We start from the raw sequence: 20,975 nt of genomic DNA, 5'->3' as shown, positions 1-20,975 counted from the left end.
GCCAAGAGGTTATTTTAGTTCAGTCTGTCTCATTAAAAGCATTGTGAACTCCTTAGGCTGACTTGAATGAAGATTAATCAGTTTGCAGCACAACAGGCAGCTGTTATTCATACTCCAATAGTTGCTTTTTGCCCCAAAGTGAGGACAATCGGAATATTGTATTCTGCAAGTAATGGTGCTGAATGAGAGTATCTTCTGATTTCAAATGCGAACAAATTATCAAATAAAATTTGATTTTTGTCTAGAATACTAATTATAGATTAAATAACGTGTTCCATGCTTTCAATGATGTTCTCACTTAGATTTGATGTTAAGAGTGGCTAAAATAATTAGGTGATTGGATGATAAAGTTAGTTCCTGTTGCATTTATTTCAGTTTCCAGAATTATCTGTTTAATTTGACAAAAGATTGTTGCTCTGGAAAGCTTCTTTAAGTGGTATATTACTTGGAATAAACCAATGTTGGGTTGTATTTTAATATCCACATCAAGTATTTGAGTAGTAGGTTGCTCATGACAATGAGGCCTGCCTAATCATATCCTCTTTAATTCTATGTCTGAAAATACTGTGGCTCTGATTAAACATTTTTGCCACAACAGTATCAAACGCATAATTGAAGGCATCGTCTTTGTTCTGTTGCTATGGGTTTTTCCTTGCCACTGCAAAGAGATTTCTTTGCTCAGCGTATACTTTAATTCCTTAAGAAAACTAGTCGCCTTATATGAAACTCCGATCTGTTCAGATTCAGTTTGAGTTTACCAATTTAGATTGAAATTGTGACATAAAAACTTACTTTTAAAATGAGGAAATGACTTTATTCCTCCTAGACAGAAGACTTGAGGGCATTTTGTGTTTGTGCGGGTGAAGTACTCAGTCACTCTGTCTGCAGGGCGGTGAAAGTAGTGGGATTTGTACAGTTCTGTGGCATTTTCTTTTGTCAAAGGTCCCGGTCTAACCTCTCCCACAGCTTAATCTTTCTAAAGCTCAGACAGAAATCAGTGCCGTGCATACAAATTAAATGCAGAGCTACTTGGCTGTGAAAATGATTGTACTTCACCAAACTCTTGTTCCTGAGCATTTGTACGAGATGTTTAATATTTGTAACAATGAAAATAGAAAAATAACCAGAACTTTATTAGGTGTAATAAACAGATAATTTAGTCACAACACAAGGCGTGATTCTCCCGCTTTGAGATAAAGTATTCCCGCCAGCAGGAAAGCGGAGTGATTCTCATTTCCGCTGGCTGCTGTATTCACAAATCTCCTGCCTATTCAAACTGGCTAGCCCATCCCTCATGTGAAACGTGTGGATTATCTGATTCCAGCGGTGGCTGATTCGCTGTAGCGGGGATCACCTGAATCAGCAACAAGTGGGAACAGCTTAAAAACGCCCCCTGCACACCCCACAGTCACATTACCAGGGAAGATAGCCAAAAGGAGACCATGCAGCACTTCCTGGATGCGGATGTTGACCTGGATGTTGGATGCCATCGAGGAGAGGAGGGCCACCCTGTCCCCCAGGGTAGGCAGGAGACCACCCGCTGATGTAGTGGCAGAAGCCAGGGAGGCGGTGGCTAGGCTGTCAGCAACAACTATATGACCCAGAGGACAGCCATTCAGTGAAGGAATGGAAGTCTCACACATGGCACTGATTTCAAGCCCCAAACCCACCTGGCCACACTCTCAAAATCTCCTTTTTCTCTCCCCAAAGGATAACAACCGCACATTAACAGGAGGGAGCGAACCAGCGCTGAGGCTTCTTACCCCCTGCAAAGAAAGGGCTCTGTAATTCACAGGGGAGGCCCAGGAGCAATCAGTAGCCAACTGCAGAATCGGGATGGCCCGAGCAAGTGAGAGTCCGAAGCACATTCATCCATATCTCAAGTGAGTTTAATGTTCTCCACACCACTGAAGATCCCAAAAGTTAATCCATGTCCTCTCTCTTCCAGGATCACCATCCAATGAAGCTGAGCCATCTGGCACCGCACCCTCTCATCCAACAACTGAAAGCATCCTAAACCATAGCTCCGGGGATGACACTGAATTCTGGGCACTGCTTTCACCTTCACCATCTACGAGCACAGATACATTCACCTCAGTGGGGAATGTTGGCAGTCAGGCTTATGGGGCACTTTCTGGTGAGCACCGCACAGGTGCTGTTGCACATCGGTGGAGGTAGGAACTTCAAGGCATTCGGAGGATTGCTGACTCTCAGGAACCAGTTGCCCCAAAGGCAGATGTCAATCCTCTCGGAAAGCTTATCTCAGCACTGTTGCAGATGCAGAAGCAAAGCCATGCTTATCAGGAGGGGGTGTCTGGAATCTTCCTGCAACTGCAAGGCCATCTGGGAGAGTCCACCAGGCTTCTGTCGCAGGAGATGGTGCAACCCAGGCCAACACCGCAAGGGTGGCATCCACAGTGGTGAGCCTGGGGCAACAAGTCTGAGCAGTGACTGATGATGAGCTCACTCTGTGCTCACTCTGTGCTGTCCATTGCTGAGGACCAAGTCAGCAAGTCCAGCATTCCTACGGGCATGCCAAAGGTCCAAGTGGACATTGTAGAAGTGCTCAAGATCATTAGCGATGAACTCAGAAGGTAACCCTTGTCCCTTACTAGCCAACCCCTCGGCTGAGGGTTACCCTAGAAGGCACCGGGTACTTCCAGGTTTGCCAGGTTGTAGGCATTGTGCATACACTCAGGAAAATATGCGCAGATGTACTTGATATTCAGCTGGTGGTTATACATCAGCTGTATGTTTAGGGAATGGAACCCCCTTCCTGTTGATGTAGGGCATTCCCTTTCAAGATGGTGCTTGTACGGCGACAAGTGTGCCATTGATCACCCCCTGGATTTGGGGCATCCCAGCGATGGCACTGAATCCTGCAGCCTGGGAATCCTGAAGGGCCTGGTACAGGTCGAAGCTGATGTAATCTGATGCCCGGGTATTCAGGCCATCCATGACCTAATGGATGCAGCTGTGCATGGATGACTGAGATCCTGCACAGCTCCCCGCTCGCACCCTGGAAAGATCTAGTAGCAAAGAAGTTGAGGGTGATGGTGACCTTCATAGCCACGAGTGTCTTCTTCTTTCTCCTCTCAGTGCCACGTGATCAAGAACCTGTACAGGTGCTGCACTGTCTCCCTTTGTAGACATAGTCTTTTGCGACACATGTGGTCCAGCAGCTCCTCAAATGCCAATGCCTCCTGTCTTCTTACAGCAACAGGGTTCTGAGCAATGACTGATGATGTCCAAGATCTTGCTCATGGGGGTGGCTGGCACCTGGAGCCTCTACAGTTGCCCCCTGATCTGGATCTGGCTCCTGTGGTGCGAGGCCGTGTCTGGGTTGGCCCTGATTCTCTCGCAACCTTCTTCTTGCCTCGGCGCCAACGGTCAGAACCATTGCTATATGTGTTTCTATTGTGCTCTTTAGTGAGACCCAGCAAGTTTCTGGGAGTGTTACTGTCATCCAGTGGGAAAAGGATGAGACGTGAGGGAGCAGTTGGCATGCAGGGGCAGTGAGCATGATCCTTTATGGGTATCCCCTGTCTGTCTCAGAGATGAGGCTGTTTCCGTGATATGAGTTATCTGGCAGCAGTTCTTTCAGTTGCTACTGCAACGTCTGACCCTTGCGTACATTTACCTTCCCAATTCCTCCCCCTCATCTGGTGTGGGACTGTAATTGAAGGGAGTTCCATGAGGTCATCCAACGTTCAGCGCTCATGTAGGGTATGAAGGGAGAGAGGTCCTGGGTCAGTGACACTGCTGTGTGTGAGGGGAGTTAGGACAGGGCTGGCCTGTGTAGGGGGTTTCTACATGAGGACAAGACTATGTCAGATTGTTAACAGGTCCAGGTACGCAGGGGTCCAGATGTCCTCGGTGCATGGTTCCCATGGAGCCAGAAGGTCAGAGCTGAGGCACAGAGAGGAACCAACACTTTTCACATTCCGATGCCAGAAACTGATATGGATCGGGTTAGCTACAACACCAGAGGCAATGGAAGCGGTCATGCAAGGCATTTCCAACCCAGGAAACCCCCTGAAATCACCTTCTTCCCTCGTCCCTGTTGAGTCAGACATGCCCCCACCCATCACCCCCCCCATCCCCACCCACCCCCCGCCCATACCCATCCCCCCATCCCCCCCCATCCCCCCCATTCCCCCCCCATCCTCCCCATCCTCCCCATCCCCCCCATCCCCCCCATCCCCCCATCCCCCCATCCCCCCCATCCCCCACCATCCTCCCCATCCCCCCCCCCATTCCCCCCCCCTCATTCCCCCCCCCCCCCCCCCCCCCCCCCCACAACCAAGCAAGGCAAAAACATTTTAACAATCAACACTTACCTCCTAGCTCTCCCTTGGAAGCCTTGCCACCAGATCCCCGCTTTTAAAGAGTAATAACAAACTATGCCCTCGTGACTTCTGGCAGTGAGGCTGGGTGAATATCACATGGCTGCTGCATCTGGGGTTAGGTCCACTAATGATATTCAAATGAAGGTATTTGCATAATTATCGGATTGCTGCCTGCTCTGGGCTTTTCCTGTGTAAACAAAATAACAACAAAAATAACTCCGGAAAACCTAGTCCAGTATATGGTTAAAATGGAAATATGATACGAATTGATTTGGTTTATCAGCATATAAATCTCTACTTAGCCCTTTTTTTTCAGTTTCTCCATCTAACTGAAGCCAAGGTGAATGGGTCCAGGGTTTTCCTGAATCCAGCACCAAAACTCCCACCAGCGAGAAGGCATACATCCCCATCCAGACATGATTCCTCCTCCTATTCCTCAAATGGAACAAGTATAAGACTATACGAAAGCATGGAACAAAATCATGTACATATTGCTCCATCGTGAATTTAATGCTTCTAAAGCTAAGTGAAAGCTTTTCTTCTACATTGTTCAATCTGAATCGTTTATGAGCCTGGAATGATTGTGTGTTCATATTTGTGATTGGAAAGGTAAATCCTACAAAGAAGATTACTAACATCATCATTGATGTTTTGTTCAAGAAGGTGAAATATCAGAGTACAATCTGGAAAATGCATTGATGCCCTAAAACGTTCACGATACGTTTTTCATATTAACATGATTTTCCTGTATGGTTTCAAACAAGGTATTTCTTATATTACAACGTAAACTAGATAAACATTTCACTGAGATAAAATACTGAAATCCTAAGTAAAAAGAAATAATGGAAGACATTAGCCCAGTCCTGTGTAAATGGCTAGAAAATCTCCTTGGTGATGAAATTAACTTAAGTCCTTGTTATAATACACTGGAAAATGCAGCAAGCACGCATGAGATTTACTAATTAGTTTTCCATCACCATGGAGATTTTCTCAACAGCACACATAGAATATATAAAGGCTCTGTTTTTAATTTCTTCATGGATAAATTCCTATTTAGCACTGAATAATCTGTAAGTTCCTTACTACTTTTGTGATTGTGAATAAAAAAATGTTAAGCCAAATGGTCTTATTTTATGACTTAACTTGAATTGTTCTTACACTGTCGCTAGGACTGTCAACGGTTTAAAATAAAATGGTTTAATAATGCCCAGTTTCACTGACAGGCAATACTCAGAAACTTATTACTTTCTTACAAAACGGATCATGAAAACGTACATGCACTCTTGATCTAGTTAGTGGTCTAACGGCAACACTGATAAAGTATGTGCCTTGGTAAATTTAGTACTTTAGTACAAATAATGCAAAGCTTGAAAAGGCATACTGAGAATTTTGGCATGTTCACCCATCACCATACAATTGCTCATCTATTAAAAATAACAAAAAATTGCTGATATGTGCTTCCGGTCACACAGAGCTCTGTGTCAGGAGTATGAGACACAATGTTTACCTCACTGATGCTAAAAGAACATCTCCAAATGTTTGTTCTCAAAAAGATGATAATGAAACATTTTTCTGCATTAAGAAATTTAAAATCTACACACTTTCAAAAGTATGTGATTCTTTTGATTTGATTTGATTTATTGTTGTCACATGTATTAGTATGCAGTGAAAAGTATTGTTTCTTGCGTGGTATACAAACAAAGCATACCGTACATAGGGAAGGAAAGAGTGCAGAATGTAGTGTTACAGCCACAACTAGGGTGTAGAGAAAGATCAACTTAATATGAGGTAGGTCCATTCAAAAGTCTGATGGCAGCAGGGCAGAAGCTGTATTCACATTAATTATTAAAATTCTTTAACACATATTCATATGTATCCAGAAACTTTAGCTTTTTAATATGAAGCTTCCTGAGATTTCAATCTCCTGCTTAGACATTACTCCAGGAAAGTTGCTTTTGTGCACCCGTAGGATCATAGAAAATTTACAGCGCAGAAGGTAGCCATTAAATCCATCATGTCTATGTCAGATGAGAAAAAATAATCCAACCTAATCCCACCTTTCAACTCTTGGTCCGTTGCTTTGTAAGTTACAGCACTTTAAGTGCATATCCAAACATCTTTGAAAGTGATTAGGGTGTCTGCCTCAACCATTCTTTCAGACAGTGAGTTCCAGACCCCCAACCACCCTCTGGGTGAAAAACATTCTCTTCAACTCCCCTCTAATCCTTGAAGCAATTACTTTCAATCTATGTCCCCTGGCTATTGACCTCTAAGGGAAATAGATCTTTCCTCAATACTCTATCTAGGCCCTTCCTCATTTTATACAAAGCAATTAAATCACTCCTCTGCCTTCTCTGTTCTTAAGAAAACTATCCCAGCCTATTTAATTTTTCCTTAATGTGAAAAAGATTTCTTAGCAACATCTGGTGCAGTCCCTCTGTATTTTTCTCAATTGCTTTTTAATTTGTGTAGCTGGTAAAAAGAAAGCAGTTGAGTCAGATACTCTACTGCTCCAGGTAAACAAAAACAGCTCATTCTTTATGCCCCTTTGTGAGAGGAGCAAGTGCATTGGCATGCTGCTGGTCTACTGTGATCTGCCTGTGGTGAGTGCATGGTTTCTGGTGAGTCACAGGATGGTCCTGCCACCACCGGGAGTGTTCTGGGGTCCTCTCCCCTTATGTTTCTCTGTCCTCATTCAATCCTTCTTCAGCTATATCTCAGCTGTCGGCCATGTCTCTTGCATGACCAGGAATCTGTGTGGTGATAGACCCTTAGCCATCACTGCTGTACAGAGGCAACCAGGCTATTAAGGACATAATGGAATTACTTAATTCCAATGCTGCCAGCAGATGTGAATGTTAACTTGATATTCCTCGAGAGGAAGGAGCAGGAAATGGATTGATGGGTGATGTTCGTGGTACTGGCGTGTGTGTGTGTGCATGCACATGCGTGTATGTGTGTGTATTCCAGACACTGTTTCTGGGCTCTACCAGACCGTCACACACAGCAGATTCATCCCGCCATTCAGATGGTTGCACAGTCGGCAGACTAAGACAAGTAATTCCCTGGCAAAGTCAGTTCCTCACTATCTCCTTGTAATGTTACAGGCCCATGTCTGTCGTGAACTGAAGTTCCACCTGCCTCAGGCCTCTTCAGAAACTCACCTGAAAGTGTGATACTGAGAAGTGCCCCTGGATTCCATCTGAAATCCTGGGTCTGCTGGACCTCTTATGCTTGACTTGCATTCCAGCATCACTAACAGTGCTGGTTATCTTCAATTCTAAAAAGATTTTGATTTAACTTTAAATTATACAACTATTTTGCCCAGTCTTATTTTTAATAAAGGGCAGTAGAATGTTACAGTACAGAAAAATTGGAAACAAGCTAAAGATATGGGATTCATACAGACAAAAGATTTGTTGCAATTCACAGCATCCAACATAGACACAACAATAATGAGATCCTCACTAAAACACAACTTTTAACACTATGTTAGTTTCATCTTAGCCAAGTTTTCAAAGACAGATGCTGTTGTCTATATTATGTTTAATTTTTATTCAACTTTGCCAGGATACCATTCAGTTTCTATTTTTATCTGAATTGACGAGGATAGAATGCTGCATGTTGTGCTTTGTTTCCTTTGTATCGAGGTTTATCAGGACATTATGCTGATTTCCATGTCTTGCACAAGACAGACCAGAACAGGATTGTTTTCGTGTCTCAGCATTGTGTTGTAGGTAAGCAATGGAAGTAAAACAGATTCTCCATATTTTTTCTCTGTTCATTTTTAACCTGAAATATTAGATAACACACTGACTGATTGGATCAGAGGTCGAGAGATGAGTAAAGGTTAAAGATGATGAAACAAGAACCGTAATGCTATGATATTGAAAACTCTGGGGATATGTATGTCTCCCTGGAGATGCACTCAGTGCAGTGAAAGGCTATTTTTAATTTGCTATGTGTACAGGAAAAGCTTGCCCAAGGTGCTTGGCCTGCAACACATTTGGCTGAAGAATCAGAAAATTTGGCGGGGGCAGCTATTAAAAAACTACAGATCATTGCTAAGTAAAAGTTGGGATTGTAACATAAAAGTTGCCTTATGCAGAACAACATATGCCAAACGTATGATTAGTGATGGAAGTGGTGACAAGAACTTCATAAAGCTACATGCTTCAAGCTGAGAATCAGCCAAATTCCAGTGTCTGTCAAGGTCACTGTGGTGGACCTCAGTTGTGCCTTTGTCCTATATGGACCACCGTTGTGTGTGTTTGTCATACCTGGACACATCCCCTTCCAGTTTGGTTCCTCCCCTCAGCACCTAGTATAAAGGTGGCTGTCTCCTCCCCCTTGTTCAGTCCAGGTCGGTTAATTGTTGGGATCTGCTCCTGATTCTGTTGTGAATAAAAGCCTACACTTATATTGGCATATCGGTAGTCTTTCGCCTTATTGATAGTGCATCAGTCACTTCAACCCTGAATGTTATCACTTCTCCTCAGACTGCTACAGCATTTACCAGCCACATCAGTCAGCCTGCAGTCTAAAGCTGCCTTAAGCAATTAGTGACTTGTGCGCTAGCTCCGCATCTCCAACCTCCCTTTTCTATCCAAAATTCTTCACCTCCTAAATCCATTCTCATCTTTCCCACAACTCCATGTTTGAAACTAACCAAGTTTTTGCCCCATCCATAGCATTACAGTGGCACGGATCAGAATCATAAATTATTGTGACCAGGAGTCGTTATTCGTCTGTGGGGGGACATCCATGTTCAATGATTTTAATAGTTATGGTTTAGTTATGTTTGATGAGCAAGGAATCAAAGTGTATTAATCAATAACTCAATATGGGGTGGGATTCTCTGGTCTCCTACACTGTGTTTCTCAGCAGTGGGAGGCTACCCGCCATTGGCCAGCGGTGGGATCTTCTGGTCCAGCCACTAGCAATGGAATTTCCCCTTGATTCCACCCCATGCCACTGGGAAACTTGCAGCAGGGACGCACCATAGGCAAGACCAGAAGATCTCGCCAGCATGAACAGCCAGAAATTTGCAGCCTTGGTATCATGCTATGTGAGTCTCTGTCTTTAGGTGCTATCCTACTTGACAAATGATGTGTGCCATATTGCCTTAGGCCAAAGTTAAAGATATACTTTATGGTTTTACCGCTGGACGAATGTCGAAGGAAGCTCACATTTTATGGCTTGATTAGAGGATACAGGTGAAGTCTCTTGTAGTTTAATTGTGAAAGCAAATGCTGCAGAAATGGTATAGAGATTAGGCTTTCAGAAGTGGTTTTCCTCAAAATACCTGTTACGTGAAGTAAAATAGCTGTTCTCAAACTACAGTTATATGTCTTAAATTGTATTGCCTTTTTAACTTAAAGTGCCTTAAAGAGAAATAATCATTTTCCTTCAAATTACACAACAGGTTTTGTGCATTGCATTTATCATCAGTTTCTGTAATAGTGTTGTAGTTATGTAGCTTTTATGATTTCTGTTTTCATGCACATGTAATGTGTTAATAGAATATGGTATTTTGTAATATGTATATTGATACATCAAGTTTAACAGACCAATCATCATTATATATTGATTTTCTATGTACCGCAGTAATTTTTAACTGCTGTACATCTAAGTTTCTGTATTGCTTGACCTTTTAGTTATTTGTTTTTAACTAACTTGCAGGCATCAGTAGTCACTAGGAAGGTTATTAAAGCCTTTAAGAGGGTGCCAAAGAGATCTACTAAAATTATACGGTAACGAAGGACTACAAAAGTTACATGAAAGAAAGAAGAAACTGGTTGTCCTCATTAAAGCAGACTAAGGGGAGAGTTGACAGAAACATTCAAAATTGTTGAAAAGTTTCAACAGAGTAAATCAGGACACGCTGTTTTCAGAGGCAGAAGGATCAGTAACAAAAGGACATAGATTTGAGTTAATGGCACCTTGAGGAAAAAGTATTTAGATAATGTTATAATCCAGGTCAGAAACTGCAATGTACTTTATGAAGTCAGCCGAGACCATACTTTTTGCACTTTGACTTTAGCTAAGGTAAGCATCACTTGCTTCACTGCAGGTATGATTTAAACGGCCCACTAGGGAGTTTTTATCAAACAAAATTTATTTAAGAAAACAGATAACACATAGAAAGAAAATTAACAATAACTTTTACCAAAACATTCTATGTGTTGAATTCACGTAAAAACTGGAGTAAATCATGCTGGTTTTTTCAGTGGGAGTTTCAAAATGAACTGAAGAGTGCACTAGCGTGAATCACTCCAGAAATCAGTGGGTGGGACCTATTCCCACTGGAGAAACCGGCAGCATAGCGCTGAGCAGGCCACTGTGCCTGCGCCGATCGATCAGCACCAAGATTGGCACATGCGCAATGGTCCCTGCCTGCCAGCCTCCCCGTGACCCCCACATCGCTGGCCGTGAGATCCCCCCATGGCCCGATCGCTGGGCCTCCGGATGTGTCCAGGCCTGCCCCCCCCCCCAACCAAACCAACCTCCCGGCCCGCCTTGATCTCACGATCCCTCCTCTGCAGCCCTGACGGACCCAGCGGGCTACACCCCACCACCCTGATGGCCAGACCCGATCGCTGGCCTCCCTCCTTCATGATGTGTAGTTGCCGGCGTTGGACTGGGGTGAACACAGTAAGAGTTTTAACAACACCAGGTTAAAGTCCAACAGGTTTATTTGGTAGCAAATACCATTTGCTACCAAATAAACCTGTTGGACTTTAACCTGGTGTTGTTAAAATTCTTACTGTGCTCCCTCCTTCACTCAGCCTGAGTGCAGAGTAGCAGTGAAATCCTCACCCCTAACCGATCGGCCTCTCAGAGGCCCAGACCCCCATTAGGCCCCATCCCTTTGGCACTGCCCCATGCCCGATGGGCAATGCCAAAAGGCCCCGGGCATTGGCACTTTGCCCCTTGAGCAGTGCCGGGGGCCCAGTCTGGCACTGCCAACATGGCAATGCCCAGGGCGCACCCTCGCAGCGCCCAACCCTATGGGGGGGCCTCGATTGCCCCCCTTCATTCCAGCAGGATCGGCCACCAGCTCTCCACAAGTGGGGAACTATACTAACCCTGCTGGAGTGAAATACTCCTGGCAGGGTGAGAGAGGCTAATGGGCCTAGAGATTTTATTCCCAGACCGGCTAATGATATTTAACTAGTATTGCAATGAGCTTTTGCATAAATTATTCAGCTCTGCGCCGATTTCTGGCACAGAGCTGACAGCACCGGAAATCCAGTGCTGGGAGACATGCAGAGGATGTGGTACCCGGCAGGGAGCCTACTAAATGGCCTCTGCTACAGTCTCCTGACCAGCTACACTGCTAAAGCAGCGCAGTGGGATGGGAGAATTGCCACCATCATTTTTAAGGTAATAACATTCCGGTATGCACTCAGATTCCTCTTCTGTGTGCTTTCTGATGCAACTGTTTTATTTCTAGATCCTTCTGTTGTAACTCTGTCAACTTTCCCAAACTAAAAATATCCACTACCTCCTCCACCTGTTCTTGTTCTTTTCCAACCACCTGATCAAAAATCATTTCTGATAATTGAACTTCAGCTTTCTTATCTTCGCTCTTTGATTTCTCCTCTTGCCTTAACCTGTGACTTTGTGACCTTGTTACTACACAATCAGGTATAATCCCAGAATAGGCATCCTTCAACAACTCAATTGTTTGATTTTCCACCGGCTTTTCAACCACAGTAGGCATCACTCCCACCTGTGATCCAGCTACATCATTACCGAAGATAAGATATATTCCTGGACAAGATAATTTCTCCATTACTCCTACAACCACTTCACCACTCTTCACTGGACTCTCCAGCCTCACCTTATACAATGGAATACTACTCTTCTCACCCTGAATTCCACATATTACTACCTTTTCTGGCAATATTCCTTCCAAACTACATAACTCCTTATCTCTTACCCTCAAAGATTGACTTGCTCCCGTATCTCTTAAAATTTTAACTTCTTTACCTACTCCTCCTGGTAAACATGAGTAAACTTTACCCAGACAAGTAAATTATTTGAAAAGATCTGGCACCTCCTTATCAACCAACCCCTGACCAGGCTGTACATTCCTTTGTACTTCTTTTGTTTCAACTGGGTTATCCTTTACTACTTTAACAAATCTCACTGGCTTATCCTGTTTTACCACATCAGTTTTCCCAGTGTTTTTCTTAAACCACCAAGTCTACAACTTTGCATGGCCCAATTTATTAGAGTTAAAACATCTGAAACTTTTCATTTCTTTTCCACCCTCCTGTGTTTCCTTTTTAACCTGAGGTACGCTGTCTTTGTTAACTCCCACAAGATCGCCTTTACTTTTACCACCTGAGGATCTCCCTTTTCTCCAGTTTCTATCACTCACAGTTTGAAACTGATGTCGGAAACCAAACATTTATTTATCAACTAATTCATAATCATCTGCCATTTCCGTTGCTAACCTTGCAGTTTTAATCCTCTACTCTTCCACATGAGTTCTCACTGTGTCAGGCAGTTAATTTTTAAACTCCTCTAAAACAACCATTTCTCTAAGAGCTTCATACATCTGGCCTATTTTCAAAGCCCTTATCCACCTATCAAAATTGATCCTTTCAAATTCTCTGTACATTTGACCAGGTTTTTTCCTTAGATTTCTAAGTAGGCTTCTGGCACTAGTTCATATGCACTTAATATATGTTATTTTCCTCTTCATCATAATCCTCAGATACCTCCTCTGATAGTGATGCAAACACCTCACTAGTTATACAACCAACTTTGTTTGAATCAGTAATATCCACATGGTCTGTGCCCATTTCATTTGTTTAGCCACTTTCTCAAATGAAATGAAAAAGGCTTCTATATCCTTCTCATCAAACCTTGGTAACACTTGGACATTATTTAAATTGATCCCCACCAGGCCTTTGTACAACACTCACGCTCTTCCTCACTGTCCTCATCACTATTCTCAACCTATACTTTTCCCTTTACCTCCGCGAATTTAAACTGACGTTCACTTCTTATTGCCAGTTTCCAAAGTTCAAATTCTCTCTTTTTCTTTTTCTTCTGCTAGGGCTACCCTTTTTTTCCTTTTTCCCTTGCCTGCAATTCAAGCAGTCTCATTTCTTTTTCTAGTTGCAATTCAAACTGTTTCAATTCTTTTTCATGTTCAAGCTGTCTCAATTGTAATTGAATTCTAGCTATTTCCAATGATTTTGACTGTGTTTCTGGCTATTTTAAATGCTGAATTATCGCCACAATTATCTCCCCCTTCCTTATACTGTCAGGTAATGTCAACTGCAATGTCTGTGCCAATTCCAAAAGCTTTGTTTTATTCACCTTTGTAAACCACCCTGCGTGACTTCTTCCACTCCCAGGAACTTCTTCCACAAAGTGCTCCCTATTTAAACCTGAGTACAACACCTGAAAAGAAAACATAAATATGCTGACCATTCACTGTCTTTGAGTTCAAGCATCCCAAGTCAATCAAATATAGATTTTGATCCCATAAAGAAACCCCAATTGTTATAATCCAAGGTATTTTATGAAGTAGGCCTAGACCATACATTTTGCAATTTGAATTTGGCTACGGTAAGCATAAGATGCTTAGAGTCATAGAGGTTTACAGCATGGAAACAGGCCCTTCGGCCCAACTTGTCCATGCCACCCTTTTTTTTCAAAACCCCTAAACGAATCCCAATTGCCCGCATTCGTACCCATGTAACTATCTAAATGCTTTTTAAAAGATAAAATTGTACCCGCCTCTACTCCTACTTCTGGCAGTTTGTTCCAGACACTCGCCACCCTCTGTGTGAAACAATTGCCCCTCTGGACACTTTTGTATCTCTCCCCTCTCACCTTAAACCTATGCCCTCTAGTTTTAGACTCCCCTACCTTTGGGAAAAGATATTGACTATCTGCCTTATCTATGCCCCTCAGTATTTTATAGACCTCTGTAAGGTCACTCCTCAGCCTCCTACGCACCATTCACTGAAGGTATGATTCAAGTGACCCACCAGGAACTTTTATCAAACAAATTTTATTTAAGAATACAGTTCACACATAGAAAGAAAATTAGCAATAACTTTTACCAATTGCAAACATGAAAATAAAACAACCATGATATTGTATTAATCTTAACAACTAAATGCACTGTTCCAATCAAACAAGCCCCATAAACAAACACCCTTTTTGGGATTAGCACAGGAAGCCCTTATGCTCATGTTCTGTTATTGGATTCTGCAACTTTCTTAACACACACCCAGACAAGCTTGAAGTCAGAACAGCTTCCCAAAACATGAGGGAGAGAAAGAACACTGCATCTAGCCTGAAGTCCAAACACCTTCTGACTAGCCAGCAGCCAGAACCGAACGTGAACAAACTCATGGCAGAGAAAAAAAACTGTCCCACCTGACCTGTCAATTATTCTTCCCACACCAATTCAAAAGGTCATAAACTCCCAGAAAGTGAACTAGTCCTGAGTGAAAATAAACAAAACCCCATTTAAACCATTTAAGCAGCAATAAAAGGACCTCAAATCAGGCAGCCGGTGCCACAATGAAAAAAAAACAAAGCTGCTTATAACTGCAGAGAACATGATTAAAAAATACATTTCTTCAAGGCACAGTAGCGTCACAATAGCAAGTTACACTGATCTGGAATATACTGCCTTAAGAGATGGTAGCAGCAGATTCAAACGTATATCTTGATAAATATTCAGCGTGGAATAATTTGCTGAACTTTTAAGATAGTTTAAGGTTTAAAGTTATATTCATTAGTTTAACAAGTAAGCTTACATTAACATTGCAATGAAGGTACTGTGAAAATCCTCGAGTTGCCACACTCCGGTGCCTGTTTGGGTACTCTGAAGGAGAATTTAGCATGGCCAATGCACCTAACCTGCACATGTTTCAGATTGTGGGAGGAAATCAGAGCACTTGGAGCAAATCCACACAGACACAAGGAGAACGTGACCCAAGCCAGGAATTGAACCCAGGTACCGGGTGCTGTGAGGCAGCAGTGCTAACTACTGTGCCACCTTGCCGCCCATCAGGGAATGGAACCAATTAGTCAGTTCTTTCAAATTGCTGATACAATAGGTCAAATAACTGTTTTCTGTGCTGTCTGATTTTGGAACCATTGAACCATAGAAAAGTTATGATGCAGCAAATGGCCATTCAGCCCATTTGAACCTGCACTGGCCAAAAAAGTGAAAAAGGGAACTAGCGCTCATTTTAATCCCATTATCTAGCACCTGGTCAATAGCCTTGCAGGTTACAACACTTCAGATGCAAATACAGGCACCTTTTAAATGAATTGAGCGTTTCAGCCTCAATCACCCATTTAGGCAGTGAATTCCTGACACCTACTGCCCATTGAGTGAAAAGGATTTTCCTCATGTCCCCTCTAATCCTTCTATCCTAGAATCATAGGATCCCTACAGTGCAGAAGGGGGTCATTTGGCACATTGAGTCTGCACCGACTTTCTGACAGAGCATCTTACCCAGGCCCACCCTCTGCCCTATCCATGTAAGCCCACGCATTTACCATGGCTAATCCACCTAACCTACACATCTTTGGACACTAAGGGGCAAGTTGCTGTGGCCAATCAACCTAAGCTGCACATCTTTGGACTGTGGGAGAAAACCAGAACACCTGGATGGAACACATGCAGACATATGTAAACTCCACACATACAGTCACCCAAGGCTGAAATCAAACCCAGGTCCCTAACACTATAAGGTAGCAATGCTAACCACTTTGCTATCATGCCACCCCTATCAATCACTTTAAATCTATGCCCCCTGATAAATGACCCCTGAGCTAGGGGAAGCAAGTCTTTCATATCTAGGCCCCTCATAATTTTGTACACCTCAATTAGGTCACCCATTAGCCTCCTCTGTTCTAAGGAAAACAATCCTAGCCTATTCAATCTCTTCTTATAGTTGCAATTTTCAAGCCCTTGCAACATTCTTGTATATCTTCTCTGCATTCTCTTCACAATGTTTATGTCCTTCCTGTAATGTGGTGACCACAACTGAACACAAAATTCCAGCTGTGGCCTAACCAGCATTTTATACAGTTCTAGCATTACATCCCTGGTTTTGTATTCAAAACCACGTCCAATTAAGGAAAGCATTCCATATGCTTTCTTGTCCACTTTGTCCACCTGTCCTGCCACCTTCAGGGACCTATGGACATGAACTCCAAGGTCTCTCCCTTCCTCAACCCCACTCAATATCTCCCCATCTATTGTGGATTCCCTTGCTTTGTTTGCCCTCCCTAAATAAATTACTTCACACTTTTCCAGATTCAATTCCATCTGCTGCTTCTCTGCCCACTCAAAAACCCATTGATATCATTCCGGAGTCGACAGCTATCCTCTTCACTATCAACTACACAGCCAACTTTGTGTGCTCTGCAAATTTCCCAATCATCCCTCCCACATTAATATATACAACCAACAGCAAGGGCCCCAACACTGGAACACCACTGGAAAGTGGACTGAAACTGGACCTATGTGGTCTTTGATCCTCAGAATAAGGAAACAGCCACTGAAGCTCTGGAAGCATAATATTCAACACAAACAGATAGAAGAAACTGGAAAGCAGAAGGGTGGAAACATAAAAGGAAAGCAAAATAAGCAGAGTGCAATTGAAAGTTAGAGAGGAAGAAATTAAAGTTGGGAAAATTAATTTAAAAAGAGCAAAATAGAAGCAGCCTGTCTTGAAAAAAGGAAGAATTTTTTTAAATTACAGGTAACAGAGTTCAACACAAACATTTTCTTTGAAAGAGTCTTACTTTATTCTCTTTAAAGTGCAGTTAGTGTATGCAGCATGATCTAAATGTTTTATAGCACATATCTGTTTCACCTTACAAAGGCCAACACATTTCACATTGTTACTGTAATTAACAAAGTAATGATCATAATACATTTGAAATTTTTTACTGTGTGACCCTGTGAATTGATTAGCTAAATCATACAAAGATTGTGGTTGCATATCTGTTATGCCATAGGCTTCTGTCATGATGTACTCCAGCTTCCAGTCTGGTTTTTTCTCCTCATTGGCTTCAGTAAGATTCAAGTAATACTGCCAGAAATCCTGCAAGGAAAATAATATTTTCTCCATTTTATTACCTGGTATGTCATGTGAAAACAGCTTTTTATTTGAAAAGTTAGTTTATAACAGAATCTTGTCTTGTCTATGTGGACAGACTATCAAACTAAGGGAAATCAGGGTTTGGGTATATAAGCTATACAATCGCAGGAGAAGTTAAGATGTTTTTCTTTAAGTGGAGGTGTACTGACAATTAGATTATGTTATCAGCTCACATGTTAAGTGTGAATTTGTTGCAAAAGTTCTAGAAAGAGCTACATGGGTTTCTCTCTGTTGCATATATCATCACAGACAGAAAGTAGATGGAACATAGAATATGCACCTCATGGTCACTGACCTTCTGGAACTTATCTTTAGAGAATGGAAGACCGGAAGAGGAATTTCCTGGATTTCATTCCTGAATTGGCCTAGATTTGTTTAATTTTGTTTTTGCAACTTCCAAGTGAACACAGAGAGAATTATGCTGCTTGGCTGTGTCATGACTGTCTGAGACTGGCTTGAAGAACAAGCTGGTCTTTTCCAAACAGTTTTTGTATGATTGTAGATTAGATATAGATAGAGAAGTAAAAGGGAGTAAGCATGAGCAAAGAAACAAATAAACAGACAAGCACCACCAAGATGACAAAACACCTAAAAGGCACCATGTACTCTAATTCACAGATCCTTACATTTCTCGAGGTGTGACATGGTAGTGTATTGGGTCAGTTGAAGGGAACCTAATTTGCATGATGTAGATGTACACAAGCGCTGCAATGAGTACCTCTCAAACGCCCCTGATTTCTGCATGATCCTCTTGGCCCTATGTATAAGGGAGCCAGTGAGAGAAGTAAGAGGAACACCATTGATGTTGTTTATGTAGATTTTAAGAAAGTGTTCAACAAAGTACCATTTAAAAGGCTGGTTAACAAAATTGTGGCTCATGGAATGAGGATCCGTAACCAAAAGAGAAAATGCTGTAAAATCTCAGCAGGTCTGGCAGCATCTGTAAGGAGAGAAAAGAGCTGACATTTCGAGTCCAGACCACCCTTTATCAAAGCATCTGGACTCGAAACGTCAGCTCTTTTCTCTCCTTACAGATGCTGCCAGACCTGCTGAGATTTTACAGCATTTTCTCTTTTGGTTTCAGATTCCAGCATCTGCAGTAATTTGCTTTTATTATGAATGAGGATCTGTGTTCAATTGGGTTAAAAAATGGCTTAAGGAAAGAAAACAGCGAGTTGAAAGATGGTTATTTTTCAGACAGGAAGATGGTAAATAGTGGTGTTCCCCAAGAACCAGTTTTCAGACCTCAGTGTTTTTGTGCTACTTATAAATGACCTGGACCTTGGAGTATAGGGTAACATTTCAAAATGTGTCTTTGATGCCAAATTTGAAGGAGTGGCAAATAGTGAAGGTGAAACGAATCATCTGCAAAATGACATAGATAGGCCAGCAGAAGGACAGAAAACTGAGAGATGGAATTTAATGCAGAGAACAACTCTCAGTCATCAGCAACACGATGGAATGTGTCATTGATGGTACTGTCAAGCAGCACTTAGCAACTTGCTCAGTTTGGGTTCTGTCAGAGCCACTCAGCTCTTGACCTCATTACAGTCTTGGTCCAAATATGGACAAAAGATCAGAACTCAAGAGGTGAGGTGACTGCTCTTGTCATCTAGGCCACATTTGACTGAGTGTAGCATCAAGAAGCACTGGCAAAACTTGTGTCATTGGAAATAAGGTAGGGCAGTTGATGTCATATACATGGATTTTAGTAAGGCGTTTGATAAGGTCCCCCATGGTCGGCTTATGATGAAAGTGAGGAGGTGTGGGATAGAGGGAAAGTTGGCCGATTGGATAGGTAACTGGCTGTCTGATCGAAGACAGAGGGTGGTGGTGGATGGAAAATTTTCGGATTGGAGGCAGGTTGCTAGCGGAGTGCCACAGGGATCAGTGCTTGGTCCTCTGCTCTTTGTGATTTTTATTAATGACTTAGAGGAGGGGGCTGAAGGATGGATCAGTAAATTTGCTGATGACACCAAGATTGGTGGAGTAGTGGATGAGGTGGAGGGCTGTTGTAGGCTGCAAAGAGACATAGATAGGGTGCAAAGCTGGGCTGAAAAATGGCAAATGGAGTTTAACCCTGATAAATGTGAGGTGATTCATTTTGGTAGGACTAATTTAAATGTGGATTACAGGGTCAAAGGTAGGGTTCTGAAGACTGTGGAGGAACAGAGAGATCTTGGGGTCCATATCCACAGATCTCTAAAGGTTGCCACTCAAGTGGATAGAGCTGTGAAGAAGGCCTATAGTGTGTTAGCTTTTATTAACAGGGGGTTGGAGTTTAAGAGCCGTGGGGTTATGCTGCAACTGTACAGGACCTTGGTGAGACCACATTTGGAGTATTGTGTGCAGTTCTGGTCACCTCACTATAGGAAGGAGGTGGAAGCGCTGGAAAGAGTGCAGAGGAGATTTACCAGGATGCTGCCTGGTTTGGAGGGTAGGTCTTATGAGGAAAGGTTGAGGGAGCTAGGGCTGTTCTCTCTGGAGCGGAGGAGGCTGAGGGGAGACTTAATAGAGGTTTATAAAATGATGAAGGGGATAGATAGAGTGAACGTTCAAAGACTATTTCCTCGGGTGGATGGAGCTATTACGAGGGGGCATAACTATAGGGTTCGTGGTGGGAGATACAGGAAGGATATCAGAGGTAGGTTCTTTACGCAGAGAGTGGTTGGGGTGTGGAATGGACTGCCTGCAGTGATAGTGGAGTCAGACACTTAAGGAACATTTAAGCGGTTATTGGATAGGCACATGGAGCACACCAGGATGATAGGGAGTGGGATAGCTTGATCTTGGTTTCAGATAAAGCTCGGCACAACATCGTGGGCCGAAGGGCCTGTTCTGTGCTGTACTGTTCTATGTTCTATGTTCTAAGGGGGGAAAACTCTCCGCCTTGGAGTTATACCTAGCACAAGGAAAGATGTTTGTGGTTGTTGGAGATCAATCATCTCAGTTCTGGGACATTACTGTAGGAGTTCTATCAGTGGAATCCAGCCAGAAGCAGACAATTCTGCACAAAATTTCTGAGACTTGTTTTAAATGCAGTCGTTCCCAAAATGGAGTGTGTGTGTCCCTGTAGGTATGCAGGTGTCTTTAAGGGTTACTTTCTCTCAATTGTGTAACGACGAATTTTCAGTAATGAGAACATTTTTTTGACCTCTGCTTTCCCCTCTCCATTGTCCAATGGCTCCCAAATACAAATGTTTCTGTGCTCAAATCAATGTGCCACCTCTCACCTTCCCACTGCTCCTCCAACCACAGGTTGTTTCTCTCCAATTCTTTGCCAATAACAGGCAGACTATTGAGATGCAGCTGTGCCTATTAACAGCAGTCATGGATGAGAAATTGGAGAAGCAGCAAAAAGGCGCATGAGTCTGAGCACTGGCGCAGTTGTGATGGAAGACCAGTAGCTGCTGGCCAAAGCACTGCTGAGTGGGAGGCACAGCCACTTAGCCTGCGGGTCAGTGGG

The 20,975-nt window shown here is 42.9% G+C and overlaps 1 protein-coding gene across 1 annotated transcript in view; it reads right to left on the bottom strand.

The window, feature by feature from the left end:
* Positions 1-17,129: 17,129 nt before the first annotated feature.
* Positions 17,130-20,975, bottom strand: part of smpdl3a (sphingomyelin phosphodiesterase acid like 3A) — a 36,288-nt gene continuing 32,442 nt past the window's right edge. The window contains exon 8 of the mRNA XM_078212747.1: positions 17,130-17,452. Coding sequence (XP_078068873.1) covers positions 17,147-17,452 — 306 coding nt within the window. The 3' untranslated portion in view covers positions 17,130-17,146. The remainder of the gene's footprint in view (positions 17,453-20,975) is intronic.

This window comes from Mustelus asterias, chromosome 5 (genome assembly GCF_964213995.1).
Source record: "Mustelus asterias chromosome 5, sMusAst1.hap1.1, whole genome shotgun sequence".
Lineage (NCBI taxonomy): Eukaryota > Metazoa > Chordata > Chondrichthyes > Carcharhiniformes > Triakidae > Mustelus > Mustelus asterias.
Note: the sequence above shows the minus strand (reverse complement) of the source record. Positions and strands in the feature narration are given on the sequence as shown.